The 15,667-nt window shown below is 37.3% G+C and overlaps 2 protein-coding genes across 2 annotated transcripts; both read right to left on the reverse strand.

Annotated features, from left to right (window-relative positions):
- Positions 1 to 2,071: 2,071 nt before the first annotated feature.
- Positions 2,072 to 5,880, reverse strand: rs1a (retinoschisin 1a). Its single transcript, XM_016566746.1, has 6 exons — positions 5,764 to 5,880; positions 5,536 to 5,561; positions 5,338 to 5,458; positions 3,701 to 3,842; positions 2,791 to 2,986; positions 2,072 to 2,707 (listed from the first exon to the last, which is right to left on the reverse strand). The coding sequence occupies exons 1-6, from the start codon at positions 5,816 to 5,818 to the stop codon at positions 2,555 to 2,557; spliced, it is 693 nt and encodes a 230-aa protein (XP_016422232.1). The 5' UTR covers positions 5,819 to 5,880; the 3' UTR covers positions 2,072 to 2,554.
- Positions 5,881 to 9,886: 4,006 nt separating this feature from the next.
- LOC107751130 (MARVEL domain-containing protein 3-like) lies at positions 9,887 to 14,839 on the reverse strand. The gene is made up of 4 exons (XM_016566745.1): positions 14,739 to 14,839; positions 13,683 to 13,805; positions 12,271 to 12,480; positions 9,887 to 11,302 (listed from the first exon to the last, which is right to left on the reverse strand). The coding sequence occupies exons 1-4, from the start codon at positions 14,826 to 14,828 to the stop codon at positions 10,925 to 10,927; spliced, it is 801 nt and encodes a 266-aa protein (XP_016422231.1). The 5' UTR covers positions 14,829 to 14,839; the 3' UTR covers positions 9,887 to 10,924.
- Positions 14,840 to 15,667: the final 828 nt, after the last annotated feature.

The following is a 15,667-nucleotide window of genomic DNA, read 5'->3' on the forward strand; positions in this document are numbered from 1 at the left end:
ACATTTGGGCTGCGTTATGCAAATCTTCCCACACTGCATGTTAGAACGAGCCGTTTTAGGTAGGCGTGGCTGACTCTTTTAAGTTTTATAAAGAATATCTCTTTGGATTTGAGACTTTAGTCTTTGCAACTTTACAGATCTTCTTTATGCACCAAGAGCTTGTAACACTCCAAAGAGAAAGGTAAAATTTAAATCGCATCATATGACCCCTTTAAAAGAGGAGTTAAAATCTGCCGGCATTAATTCTATGACACTACAGAATGTGTTAAACAGTTCTCATAAAGGTTATAAAGCTCTTATTAATTTTCTGAAAAGAACAAATGTATATAATAAAATACAGGTAGAAGAATTTTTTTTGTTTTGAATTAGCATTTCCCTTGGTATCGCCTCACACTCAATCCCAGTAGGTGGCGGAATATGCACCAAAATCTGGTTTGCCAACCGCCATTAAACATCAAAAGAAGATTGTTTAAATACATTTTGGCCCATGCGTACTTTCACGCTGGCAAGTGAACGCACCTCTATTGGAGAAGTATTTTTCTCTGTATTAAAAGTGACATAAATTTTATCTAACAACAATGGGCGGACAAGCAAAAGCTAAAAAGAAAAACAAAGCTAAAAGAAAAGACACTAAGCCAAATGGAGGTATGTCAGATTTAGGAATCTATAGTTTCTAACTATCTGGTTATATGGCTGTTAGAAGAGGAGTTAAAATCTGCCGGCATTAATTCTATGACACTACAGAATGTGTTAAACAGTTCTCATAAAGGTTATAAAGATTATGTCACAAATCAGCATAGACTATAATAAACAAAGGCTCACCATTTTAACAAAAGGCTTTTATTTCAACAATTAAATATTTACAGATCGATTAAAATAGATACATTAAAAGCGTCTATTAAAAAGACTCAAGCGCCTGCCAGTGCAGCGGAGTTTCTGCGGCGTCTCAGCTGATCCCAGGCCTCCAGGATCTCCCTCCGCGTGATGGCTCTGTGGCGGCTGAAACACGAGAGACGCGCGGCCTCTGACCCCATTCTCTGCAGCAAATATCTGCTTACGCCCGTGGACTCATGAACGCGTCCCACTGCCGTCTGATTGACCTGGGCATGAAAGCCAGTTGTTTTCATATGCAATCATTTTACGTACATTTTTCAACTTTTGTTCTTTAGTTATAGTTACTGGATCTATAAAACACACCTGTTGTCGGACTGTGTACCTGAACGCAGCGTGTCCTCTGGTTCTTGATATGGAACTTCTGGGTGACGTGCACCGCTTGCTTTTAAGGCTAGGAGCTTTCATGATGATCAGAAGAGTGTGTAAACAACAGTCGCTGAAGCGAAACTACAATTTAAGGTATGTCTAATCAATCCCCTAATGACTAACAAGCAGGTGCATGCCTCCTTAATCTGACTTGAAGCGCATGCGCACGCACTCGACTCAAAAATTTGTAGCAAGAGCATATTTTCTAATCAGCATTTGTCAGATTTATTTCATCTGAACAGTTTAGATGATGTCATTTGATAGTTAATGTACAGTTTTCTGGGAAACTTATATAACAGAATATCATGTTTTTATGCTTGTTGACGGATAGCCTAATTCATGGACACAGTAATTCATTTAGACATTGGGGGAAAATTATTTTATTTTATTTTTTTGAGTGAAGTGAGAAACCTTGGGTAAGATGACCCCTTCTGAAATAGGGCAAAATACCCCTGAGGCATATTTAAGTTATTTTGAAATAATTATCACATTTCAAACATCCCTTTTTTTTTGACATCACCTCTTGAGTAGAATTAAATTATCTTATATACAAGCGAATCATTAAAAGCTATATCAGATGTATTTTTATGAAATTAGATTACTTCATTTGAAATAAAATTTAAATTTAGTATTAGCAAATTAATTTGATTTCCTCTAATAATACATTGGATCATCCCATGCGTGTATTGATACACAAAGGGCCTTTACCACATGCTCCCCTTACTACAGTTATTTTTAATATATTAATATTTATTATATTTTATTATTTTTGTCCAACTTGAGAGTGAATATATTATACAACCAAAGTATACAAGGTACAGAGAGAGACTTCCTTTATTTAAAGGCATTGTTTCTCAGGTAAGTGCACAAACACAATTAAACAATGTAGGCTCATAGTAAATACAAAAAGGGATTTGGTCAAAACTGTGGGAATGAAACATGCTACATCACCATCACAAACCACATTAGAACACACAATAATACAACACTCCATGAGATCTCCCACCTCTCTCCAGATAAGCAAAACCTTTAAGTCTGATTTGCCAAAGCAACAAACTTCATATAATGAATACAACATAACATGAAAAAAGGGCTTTATATGCAACATTGAACACAAATAAATGTAAATGTAACACATGCTAATGATCATTTCTTCCTTGAAGAATACCAGAGAATACAAATAAATGAATTGAGTGCAATGATTGGGCAATGATATTCACTTTGGCATATTGTGACACAAGAAAAGAGGTGGAACAGGAAGTAGTTGGGTATGGCTTTGCTGACATGTTCCAGATCAGGTGCATTTATTCATGCAAAGTAGCAGCTCCATGCGGATGGCGATACGAGTGTGCCAGCCGAGAGGGAGGATGCGGATGTAACGTGCTACGATAGATGGACGCAGCAGGTTCTGGACTGTGGAAGAGCGGTCAGAGTTTCCATAGAATACCTGAGGAAAAAACAATATTTGTGCAATACTTTAAAAGGAATAGCAATCCTTATTATTCCAGGATGGGCTGTTTGTCGTCTTACCCTGTTGTTTCCAGTTTGGTCTTTGTAGTAGATCCAGTTGAGCTTCTCATTGGTGCGGTACTGCATAGTGTACTTAGTAATCCACTCATCAGAGTCACAGCGGCCCTGGGTCAGGATACCAGAAACCACTTTGACCTCCTTCAGGTCAATCTGAAGCCACTGGTTGGTATCCTGGAATTTAGACAGCCAGGCACACCTAGGAGAGGAGAGAATAATCTATAAATGCAAAAGAAAATCACAGATCGCATAGACCAAGGCTCCTTAAGATTGAAATACCCAAAACTGTTTATCAAGATTGTTTCAATAATACTACACTAAAAGTTTGGGGTTTGTAAGATTTCTTAAAGTTTTTGAAATAAGTCTCTTATGCTCTCAAAGGCTGCATTCATTTGATCAAAAATACAGTAAAACAGTAATACTGTAAAATATTACAATTTAAAAGAACTGTTTTCTATTTTAATACATTTTAAAATGTAATTTATCATGGCAAAGCTGAATATTCAGCAGCCATTACTCCAGTCTTCATTGACAAATGATAATTCAGAAATCATTACAATATTTAATGTCCTTGCTGAATAAAAGTATTAATTTATTTAAAAAATCATAATGATCCCAAAAGTTTAAACTGTAGTGTAATTCTTTATTTATATATACTTACGAGTTTTTTTGTAATATTATTTCAATGGATATGAAAGAGTTTGAGATATGTGGAATCTGCAATAAAATCTGTAAATCTGTCAGTACTAAATTAATTCATACTTAAAAATCATGCTAATGCACATTAGCCTTATATAGTTAAAAAAAATCCAATGTCTATCAAAAAAAAAAAAAGCTAATTGACTCTTTTAACTGAAACTCATGACTTCTGTTTCAACAGCTGCCATAATTAGCAATATTTCAGAGAACTCACCCAAATCCTTGGTTGTTGAGCCTTGCTTTGCTTGGAACCCATGAGGAGAACCAGCCTGTGTACTCGTCTTCATTAGAGCAGCTGATCTGATCTGAAGTCACCGATCCTGCCTCGAAACCCAGGGGCGTATGGTAGGGACACTCTGGACAGTAAATTGAGAATGTGGTTAATATTTAGCTTTGCATATAATTTGAAGTAAAACTATAAATATGCATCTCTGTCAGTTTGGATCAAACCAGGCTTTCTGACTACAGGCAGTTCCAAATAACACAAATCTATGAGCAGGAATATTCAACAAAAGCCTGCAGGATTTCTAAAATGTCTGACAGGGGGCTTAATGAAACATTAGTCACGCAATCAGAGAGATTTCTTTGTCGTGTTGTGTTAAAGAGAAATGGACAAAGCATTAATCTGGCAGCTCTGTAATTCCGTGCTTCCACTCTTCTGCTCGTGACTTCGCAATCCCAAAAGTTTTAGTTCCCCATAGTGAAAGATCAACATCCATTAAGACTTTAGGTTGACAGATGGTCACGTTCCACACTTAAGCTCCAGTCCTACATCAGTGTTTTTACATAACAGTCCCACTTTTCCAGGATTTAGGATGTTCTTTTTGACATGCCAACTTCCGGTTTTGATCAAATCAAATGAAAATGAATGCATTCTGAATCAAAATCATGAATTATCTTTAAAAAAAAAAATCTCTGCAAAATCAACACTTAACGGGAAAGTCCACCCTAAAAATTTAATTTAAATTTGCTCATCGTCATTTGAAGAATATCGGTAACCAAACAGTTTTGGTTCCCATTAACTTCCATGGTCAAAAAATACAATGGGAACTGCATCTCTTTGGTTCCCAACATTCTTGCACAGTAAGTCATATAGATTTGGAATGACATAAATGATCTTAATTTTTTGGGTGAACGATTCCTTTTAATGGTCAACGGTTTGATTGGCAGGTCCTATTCTAGTCATGGTAATCTCGGGAACTCTCAACATAATGGGATTATGAACAAGCATCCGGTCCATCTCTGATTCTTGCTCCGTCTTTATTTTTTTCCTCAACTTTCCTCCCTTTCATTTGATTCTAACACATCAGTCTCTGAGGACTGAGAAAGCAAGCTGCTCTGTGTTAATGGAGCATATCTGCCCTGTGGTGGTGTGCCAATGGCCCAGGTGAAGCTGCAACCAAATGATTAATGACTTTCTGTGCCACTGCAGGCGAGGGCTTGTCCGGGAGCCAGCTCATTCGCACATGTCCTGCCTTCTGTTTCCAAAGGGCACCAGCTAGCGCTAACTAAATCCATCCATCTCAGTTCCCAAAGAGTCAAAGTTAGCGCAAAGCCCCATTCACAAATTTCGCTCTCCTGACAAAACGGATTTGAGTGGTATTTGATTCACAATAAAGCCAATAAAAACAACACTATCTAAAAGAAAGCTGATTCATTATATATTTGTTTGACACATTTTGAACCAAAATACTTCATAGTGGCAGAGTGGAGTTCGTCCAAACCAGGACAAAGCCTACAAACCCTCACATTCAGGTTACGATAAGTGCTTATTACAGTTTAGAAAATAAAAAAAACCAGCAATGTGATTCTTTGAATCCATATTTCTTAAAGTCTCTTTCTCTTTCTTACCTGGAATGCAGTCCATCTCCTGTCCCCTACTTGATGAAGAACCTTTGGAAAGCAACTTGCTAGAGGAATCACAGTCACACTTGCAGGTTTTCCCAGCCCATGTGTCGTTGCCCTCGCCATCCTAAGCACATATGAACATTGTCATCAATATTTCACTTTTAATTGTCTCTGGTATCAATATCAAATGCATTTAATTACCTCTTGCGCTTGCAGCCCAAAAAAACCTGGACAAAATGTGGAAGAGTAAAAGAGCAAGAAATTGTAATTCAGGTGGGATATGTTTTATTAACATTTAACATTCACTATCATCTTTATTTGACGTTAACATTTTTTCTTTGTCTTTAATCAAGAATGAAATCTGATTAAATCCAAAATAAATCTGATTAAATTGAAAATTTCTGCTACTATTGTGAAATTGACACATACCTTCAGACATCAGCAGGATGGCTAACAGTAACATGTTCGGCAGTCTGTACTCCATGATGGTTTATTTTTCGAGTGGTGGACCACCGCACTGATATTAAAGGGGCTGGATTACTGTAATCCACAGAGCACTAATGGCCTTATCTAATGCCCTTCATCTCAAAGCTCCTCCCTTTGCTGCTGAAAGCTAGTTTGAAATTGTTCACATCCCAGTCCGACCCTTGTCTGTTAAAAAAAGAGAGAAATTGCCAAATGATCCCAAATTATAAAGCCGGGTGGTCACCTTCTGTGACCCAGTTAATGGTTCAGTGCATGCAATTAACTCAATTCAACTTCCCCAGCAATCTGTTGATGCAAATCACTACATACAATATGCCATTTGATGGAGAAACAAGTTTCTTTGTTCATTTTTCTTCTGTAGTTGCTGCTAATGTGGCTCATGATAAATTATCCTTTTGTTATGTACAGGTCTTCGTTGTTTTCTTTTATTAATGATCTCAAAGACATGGGTTTTTATATCTTGGCAGGTGTTTGCAATGAAATGATGCATGCTGGAACATAGTTGGGTAGACATTGTTTTAATTGTTATTAATTACAGCAGAATATACATTATAAATGCTGTTGGAGTCAGACATGCCTGGACTTAAATTAAACGTTAGGGTGCTGTTTCCCACTTGTACCCTAAAGAGAACATACAGACAAATAGTCTTCACAAAAGACATAGACAAAGTGCTGAGTGAGTGGTGCTGATTACGTTTGAGATCAATCTTGTGCATTGGTGAATAAAGTTATATAAGCAAATAACTTTCAGTTTACAGACTCAATTAATTGGATAGATGAAGGCCCAGACGGAATCTGCACTTTTATCTGTGCTGATTTTGGGGCGGAAATAAATATGAAAGTGTGTTTTAAATAAAACTAAGAATACTAGACTCTTAATGGTAATTCAAAGCAACATTTAAAAGCCAAAATGCGTCACAAATGTGAGGAAAATGTGAAGAAATGTGCAGATTCTGTGTGGAACTTAAAGATGTAACCAAAATGATGGCTGTTGTCTAAATGGAAGTCACATCCTGATCGGTTGGATTTTTGACAACAATCCTGACAAGCAGAAGGGGTAAGGACACAATTTAGGGATGGATCATGTTCTCAATTCAGCAAACAGGATTCAAACAGTTCTACATCTAATAGGAACAGTCTTAACATTTAAACAAAACATGTCTTTCTAAGTACATTCTATGACAGACTCAAAAGTCCGCAAAAAAAAAAAAGAATATCAGATATGTCTGTGAACTCATAGGACAGATGCTCATCTGACAGAATAAACTCTTGTTCCTGATAGATTGTAAACTTTTGGCCTTGCATGACTTCACAATGGCTTTAGTTGGCACGTCAACTGCTTTAGACGAAAAAGTGGCAGCAATTTCAATACTTAAAGGTGGAATAAACATTATAAAATGTCTAAAGTAGAAAAGAGAGACCTGTTTTTTGATAACCATGAAAGATGCAGCTGACCACTGGGCCTTATTTGAGCTAAAGACTTACATTCTTATGCATATATAAACATTTGACCAATGGTAAACTGAAAGAAGAAAAAAAAAAAAGTTAAACATTACATTCTAAGAGGATACAGCTTCTAGTCATTGCCACGCCACAGAAAATGAACAAATATGAGAATCAGTGAAGATGTCCAATATATTTCATCTATTCCGTGCACTTCTGGGGATGAACCTGAATGTTTATATCCCTGCATTCAACAGCTCAGACATTTGAAAGCTAACAGGCATCCTCTTTGGATGATAGATGCTACAAGCCAATATAAGACAAGCTGTCTATGGCTTTTAAACCATGACAGATGAGTTGTCAGTACCTGCAGGTATACTTCAATATGGCAACGAACCAAGTAGCACTCTAAATCACCTTCAAAATATCCTTCAACATGCATTTAAGGCAGCTCATTCAGTCCATATATACGGTGAACAGAAGTAAAGTGGGACACAATTTGTCAGTGTCATTTTAAAATCAAAATCCAAATGGCTACAACATCATCCTGTATTCAAGAGAGAATATACACAGAGAATAGATTCAGCTATATTACCGTTTAAAAGTTTGGAGTTGGTAAGGTTTTTGAACGAAGGGTCTTATGCTCACCAAGGCTGCATTTATTTGTTCAAAAATACAGTAAAAACAGTAATATTGTAAAATATTATTACAATTTCAACTGTTTTCTATACATTTTAAAATGCAATTTGTTCATGTGATAATAAAGCAAAATTTTCAGCAGTCATTACTTCAGTCTTAATTGTCGCAATATCCTTCAGAAAATCTTTCTAATATACTGATTTGGTGCTCAGGAAACATATATTATTATTATTTTTTTATCAATGTTTAAAATGTCTTTTTTAAATGTCTTTACTGTCACTTTTGATCATTTTATTGCATCCTAAATAAAATATGAATTCCTTCTTCTTCAAAAACAAAAAAACAGACTGACCCCAAACTCTAAAAACAGTGTTATCTATTCACTCTATATTACACGACTATCAGGCTTCATTTTGACAAATGTTGGTAGACGCAGCCCTTCGAAGGTCAGGTTTGTATTTTAGTGCTTAAAACTAGCTTTCGAATTCATTTTGTACTCTGGGATGGGGAACTGGTAGATTTTTCTCTGATCTTTTGTTAGCATGATTCCACATCAGTTGTTTTTTTTATGAGGAAAAAAATCATAACATTAAAAATAAAAGAAGAGGGCTTGGCAAACCAGAATCGGCGACATTCTACATGCTGCAGATGTAGGTTTTGTAGCAGGTTAACAAGGCTGTTCATAGATTACCACTCACAGACGACCTCACCGCAGCTGGCCACAGCCAAACTATTTATCTTGGCAGTCCTAACAGCTGGCTGATGGGGGGATTACCTGGCACTGCAGAGACAGACTGTGCCAATGTACTGCAGATTAAAGCATGTCAGAGCGTTTATGGACAAGGTGTTAGTCCAGGAGTGATGGAATCACATTGTAATACTCTGCCTTTCAAACAGGCAGACCACATTACTCAGGAACAAAGTGTTTCACGTCACTAATATTAACCTGAAAATATGCAACAAGGAAACAAGAGGTTCCAGAAAGAGACTTTTAAACTTTGCGAAACTCTCATCTCTTCCTACAAGACAAAAATCAACAGTTTGTTATTGCATGGCAGTTTAACCAAGAAAACGTTTAACAGATGTCAGATATTTGAAGTAAGATGTATGGAATACAAATAGTTCAAGATGTTACTGAAAATTAACTTCATTATGCATAACACATTGAAATAGCGCTGAGACAACAGAATCAAAGATAGAAATGAGAACAGATTAAAAAAAAACAACATGATGTAAATGTCAAAAATACTGTATAGACTGTATTTGAATGTGTAACTTGAACATAAAAGTTTCAAATCCAGTCCTGTGAAAGACAGAGCTCATATACTGTAGGTAGGTAAGGTAGAAGATTAGATAGATACAAAGTTCTGTTTTAATCAAACACCATATCAACACAAACACCTGTGAAATGTCTGTTTAAAGTGCACCATTGACAAACAATACTAATAAAAAAAATTAAAAAAAATTTTTCCCGAAAAATATTCAAGGACACATTTCACTAGAGTTATTAAAATGAAAATGCCCTGTCACTATCATTGGGGGGGAGGGATTTAGTGAGAAACTTCAGTTGTTAATCAAAGTGCCTGTCATGATGATGAATATGTGGATGAATAAAAAATGTAATACTCCGAAGCAACTCTATGAAGGATGATAAATTCACCTCAAAGTCATGATATATTGCTCTGTTTGCATTGGTATTCAAATGCCTGGAACTCTTAATATAGCTATTTTGCATATTTTATACCCATCTCATTTCAATCTATATTAGTAGAATAGAATTTAACGAAACAATGGAATAAATCTAAAGCAAACACTGAAAGCCTGAATGAAAATGTGCTGCATTTCAGAGGCCGCTCAAAAATCTCATTGCATCTCCCACCTGACTTCCCCGCTAACAGATCAATAACTGCATTACGTCTTTGAAACCCTTTTACCAGGTCCCGAGACAATGCTTTTATCTCTTCAAAAACATGCTGTTAAACTAAACCCGCCAGTTATTCGGTTTGTTAAAAGAATCATGCGCACGTGCAAAAGTCACGTCGGGATGGAGATACAGACTTAACTCACACAACCTTGTAAGCCATCGCTTGTGCCACAGGCAAAGTCACACTTATTCACCAGCTGGTGGGGTTTAGATCGCAGAGGGAGACACGGTGAGGCCCCGGGGGCCTCAGTTGAAATTCATTATTCACAGGAAATCCAGCTCTTCGGGGATCTGGGCTCTAATGATCTCCTGCTAAAAACCAGCACTCTCTGATCCCAATGTGTGAGGTTTTGAATGCCAAGCTCATGGGAAGTGGAGAAACACTGTAAGACACGGGCTATGGGTAAAGTGAGACAAATAGCCATCATGGGACGTGGATTTAATGGTCTCGCATGAAAAGTAACACAGAACCTGGTTAGGAAGCATCAGTAGTTGCTGATATGCTGTCGTATGTTTTAAATAGTGATGATTCAATAATCGACTGATTTAATAACCTGCGGTATGAGACAGTGTGGAATATTGACCTATAGTCTGCACTGAGAATTCATATCAGAAAACAATGTTCGGTAAAGAGGAAAATAATTCAGAAACAATAAAGTACTTTTGTTACAACCATAAAATGCACTCTGTACATTGTAACTATTAACACACCAATAATTCATTAAATAATCTCCATGAAATATAGAATTATTACACATTAAATATTTATACATTCTCTTGTGTATAAACTAAAGCTCTTACAATTCCACAGATTTTTTTGTTGTCCCCCATCCCTAAGTTTCCATATACAAATACATAGATTCATATCATCGTCAATAAGATATATTCAACAGAAAACTGAACCCAGGTGTAATGAACAAGAATACAAATTCTATCAAATGTGGATGCTTTAAAAAACAAATCTGAGACATAACTATTGCCACCTTCTGGCCAGAAGTGGCATTGTGTACCACTGTATGAACAATAGCATTCCATAGGTAGCCAGGAAGGAAAAGGAGAAACCGAGTACATTAGAGGCCACTAGTGGGCCTTCCTCCTCTAAAGAGCCGTTTCTTTCAAATCGTTGAGGTTCGGCATTCTTGCGCGGGCGGCTCTGGTAAAGCCGATACCGTTCTGCCCACCTTTGTTTGCCATTTGGTCTGGGTACGGCACGCCCTCGGCCCGATTCAGTGCGGAAACATGCCAGCTGGACTCGATCTGCCCTGGCAGAGGGTAGTTGTGGGGTTTGCGGCTCTTGGTATTGGGGGTGACGCTGCCCGGTGGGAGCCCTCTGGCCTCGTTCAGGTTTCCTTTGGAAGGGGGGTTAGGGAGGGGCTGGAAGCGCAGTTCTGCCGAGCGATCGGGAGGTGGGGGCTGATTGGACGTAGCAGGAGAAGAGAGGTGTAGGAGCTTCCGCAGGGACTTCAGAGGCTGGTTCTGCAATAGGAAAGCAAGATTAATAATGCATGTCTGTGTGCAATCATAAGATAAAAAGGTTGTTTTTTTAGGAAAATTCAGCCAGGATGCATTGAATGCATCAAAAGTGACAGTAAAGTTACATTTCAAATAAATGCTGTTCTCTTTCTAAAAACATCACATCATGGTTTCCACAAATATTAAGCAGCACAACTGTTTTCAACATTGATAACAATAATAAATGTTTTTGAGCAGCAAATCAGCATATTAGTATGATTTCTGAAGAATCATGTGTCACTTAAGACTGGAGTAATGAATGCTGAAAATTAGGCTTTGCATCACAGGAATAAATTGCATTTTCAAATAGATTAAAATAGAAAACAGTTATTTAAAATTGTAAAAATATTTCACAATATTACTGGATTGATTGTATTTTTGATCAAATAAAGGCAGCCTTGGTGAGCATAAAGGCCCATTCTCACCAAAGATACTAACTAGAATACGATAACTATAAAGTTTTAATAATCGTCTTAATCCTGTGAGAATTAGTCCAGGAGTCACTTTCAAAACAATTTTTTTCCAGATAAAATAATAAAATCACTGACAGCAAATCAGAATCCATCCTGCTTTAAAGAGCTCTGCATTTAAAGCAGCTGACAACAAAACTGCAGCATGGGCTTAGAATAAACAGAACAGTTTTTTTGCCTTTTTTTTTTTTAGGATAGGACAGTATTTTAGACAGGAATTGATGAGGGAGAGAGAGTGGGGATGGGATCGGGAAAGGTCCGTGAGCTGGGACTCGAACTCGGGACGTCCGAAGCACAACGGCGTTATATGTCAGCACGCTACCCACAAGGCTATGGCCACCGACATAAACAGAACGTTTTTGTGGATGCTAATGTAGTTATATTAAATAACACCTTCAAAATTAATAGGAACAAACAAGGAGATTTTACTATCAGTTCATCTGAAGTTTTTTTTTTTTTTACCTGAGGCTGCACATCTGTCTGCTTTTCAGGCGGCCAAGTGTTGTCCCGGTCACGATCCCTCTCGCGGTTTCGATCGCGGTCACGCTCCCGGTCCCTTTCCAGGTCACGTTCCCGGTCACGATCTCGGTTGCGGTGTCGACTGCTGTGATGAGACGAGGATTTGACTGGTCTTTGTATCACTAGCTGGTCTTGCTGGGCCTCACTAGGAACCTGACACAGATCAAACCACAAAACCAGTGAAACCAACTGAATACTGGAATTTATGTACAATAAATCTCCCATCCAAACAAAAGTTCACCCATAATCACGTGCATTAGGCCAGCAGACTGGAAACGTGCAGAAATATTGCCCTTTTAACCAGTTCATGGCATGCATTTGTTTAAGATGGAAACCATTTAAAGGGGTCATATGATGCTGCTAAAAAGAACATTATTTTTCATTCCAATGACTTTTGCAACTGTATCCGGAGAGGACGAATTATTGAAGATAGATAAAGAGCCGAGTGTTTCAGGACGTGCCCAGTTTCTGACCTTTTGTACCAAAAAATGTGAGAGTTTGTGTACAGAAGACAGAGGGTGTGAAAACATTTGGACCACTTCTCCTACTCTTTCCCAGGTTCAGAGAATGGTAAATGAGAAAACGTGCATCCTCTTTGAGCAGGTGCTGCTAAAGACGGTTATGGGGTCCATGCATCTAACAGAACACATGCTGATGCTTTTGCGATGCTGGCAGTAAACTAAACAGTGATGTAAATCATAAATCACACAGAACCAGATCTGTTACATCAGTATATATAAAAATACCTAATCTTGGTTCGTCATTCATTATCAACGTTTCTGTTGTTTGTTCTACCAGCAATTGAGATCATAAATAAAATGTGTTGTGTGCAAAGATGCATTCGGCTTAAAGAGCAGTTTAAGAAGAGTTTTACTTTGGCTGTAAATTAAAATTTTATATATTAATTTACACATCAACCCAATTAATGATCTAATAATAATATTTTTTGATGTGTAAAATGATTCATGCATTTTTTCTTAGCAAATACAGCATAATATAATATAAATAAAAAAATAAATAACTAAGAACTAAAATATATAATAATAATAATAATATATTTAGAAATATATATATTGCAATACTATATTGTATTTCTATATTTCTGAGCAAATTAAATAAACTAAATTAATTTGACAAAATAATTTGCATATCAAGTGATTGATTTGATTAAAATGTTTAAACGTAGATCTGGAAAAATGGCTCTGGCAAAAAAATAAATACAAATAATAACACTAACGACAACTATATAAAAATGACAAAAAGACATCCAGTCATGGAACACCTATACATTTAGCATGACATGCAATGGAGATGTGTTTATTTGGTAAAGCGGTGCGGTTTTATGCGAGCAATACCATGGGCTGCGGGACAACAGGGAGCACTTTGACAGAAGAGTTATGCTTTAAGCTATTCTTTGAGTTAAAGAGGGGGAAAAGGCTTTTCTTGATGCTCGGGTTCCTTCCTGCGTTGCCGTCCGTCTGCAATATAAGACGCACAAAACCCCAGTGGCTCATTCTATTAACACCAAACATCTTTTGTTGTTGAATACAGCAGATGAACATACGGTCCTCTGGCTCAATATTTGTGGACAGAGCACAGTAGAGGCAGATTTTGCCACACACATGCTGCTCGGGTCTGTAATGGTCTCCATATGGCTATTATGGGGAAATGCAACTGAAGGCACTGAACTGCACTGAGAGTCTCTGTTGAATTCTGTCGGGCACTAATCGTACAAAAGTACAAATGGACAGCCTGCTTTTTGGGATGATACGCCCATTTCACCTTTCTTTTTGCACTGGTCACCTACATGTTGATTGAGATGACTGAATAGACACCATGAGGTGAAAGCTCGCCTATCAATTTTATTGAAAAAGAGAGACAGTATTCTTCTATCCTAGACTATTGTTTTGTGTAAAAATATATAATTTAAGTTCAATGACTAGCAGACAGACATACAAGGACACAACACAGCAGCTAAGCAACACATAATACATACATGTCAAATGTGACCATGGACCACAAAACCAGTCATAAGGGTCAATTTTTCGAAATTGTGATTTATGCATAATCTGAAAGCTGAATAAATAAACTTTCCATTGATGTATGGTTTGTTAGGATAGGACAATATTTGGCTGAGGTACAACTATTTGAAAATCTGGAATCTGAGGGTGCAAAAAAATTTCTACAAATATACCCCAGCGACTTAAGACTGGTTTTGTGGTCCAGGGTCACAAATAAGCTTTCCATTGATGTGTGGTTTGTTAGGATAGAACAATATTCGGCCGAGATACAACTATTTGTCTCCTGGCTAAGGCATTACTATATTCTTACTGCATTTCAATACCATTATTGAGAGTAACGGGAAATGTAATGAGTAAATGAATTAATAGTAATGAACAGGACATTCTTACCGGCTGTGACTTCTTCTTTTTCTTCTTTATGGCTCTAAAGAAACCTTGTTTTTCTTTTTGTTTAGGGACCTCTGGTGGGTTCATGACCATGGTCTCTGAATTATTCCTACAAAAGTAATTATTATAAAGTTGAATCTCATAAAAAAAGCATTTTGGTCATAAAATAAAATAAAAAGATTTTATCTTAGCACATCTGCTGACTAAATTCTCATTACTGTAAAAATTCAAACACAATTTTTTAAATTAAAAGTCAATATACATTTTTGATTTTTAAAAAATATTTTTATTTCACCATTTTTTTGTTATTGTACACTATATGGACAAAAGCAGGGGTGCCGAAACGGGGTGGGGGGAAGGTTAGGACGATTCCAAGGACCCGGCGAGGGAGGGGGGGCCCAAATGTGATTTCTACTGAGGGGGCCCAGAATCCATAGCAGCGCCCCGAGACAAAAGTATTGGGACATGCCTCTTAATTATTGAATTCAGGTGTTTAAATCATACCAGTTAGATCAATCTGCATTTATAAACATTTGTGAAAAAAATGGGTCATTCTGAAGAGCTCAGTAAATTCAAATGTGATACTGTAATATTGTGAGAGGATTCCAGCTTTGCAATAAGTCAGTTTGTGAAATTTCATCCCTGCTATAGATATTCCACTGTTAGTGGAATTATTGGAAAGTGGAAGCGTTTAGAAACAGCAGCAACTCAGTCATGAAGTGGAAGACCATGTAAAGTCACAGAGCGGGGTCACCGAGTGCTAAGGAGGATGGTGCATAAAAGTGGCCAACACTCTGCTAATTCCATAGCTGAAGAACTCCAACCTACCATTGGCATTAATATCAGCAAAAAACTATGCAGCGGGAGTTTCATGGCCAAGCAGCTGCATTCAAGGCTCACATCAAGTGCAATGCCAAGCGCAGGCTGGAGTG

Source organism: Sinocyclocheilus rhinocerous, unplaced genomic scaffold, assembly GCF_001515625.1.
Source record: "Sinocyclocheilus rhinocerous isolate Xijiao unplaced genomic scaffold, SAMN03320098_v1.1 scaffold1413, whole genome shotgun sequence".
NCBI lineage: Eukaryota > Metazoa > Chordata > Actinopteri > Cypriniformes > Cyprinidae > Sinocyclocheilus > Sinocyclocheilus rhinocerous.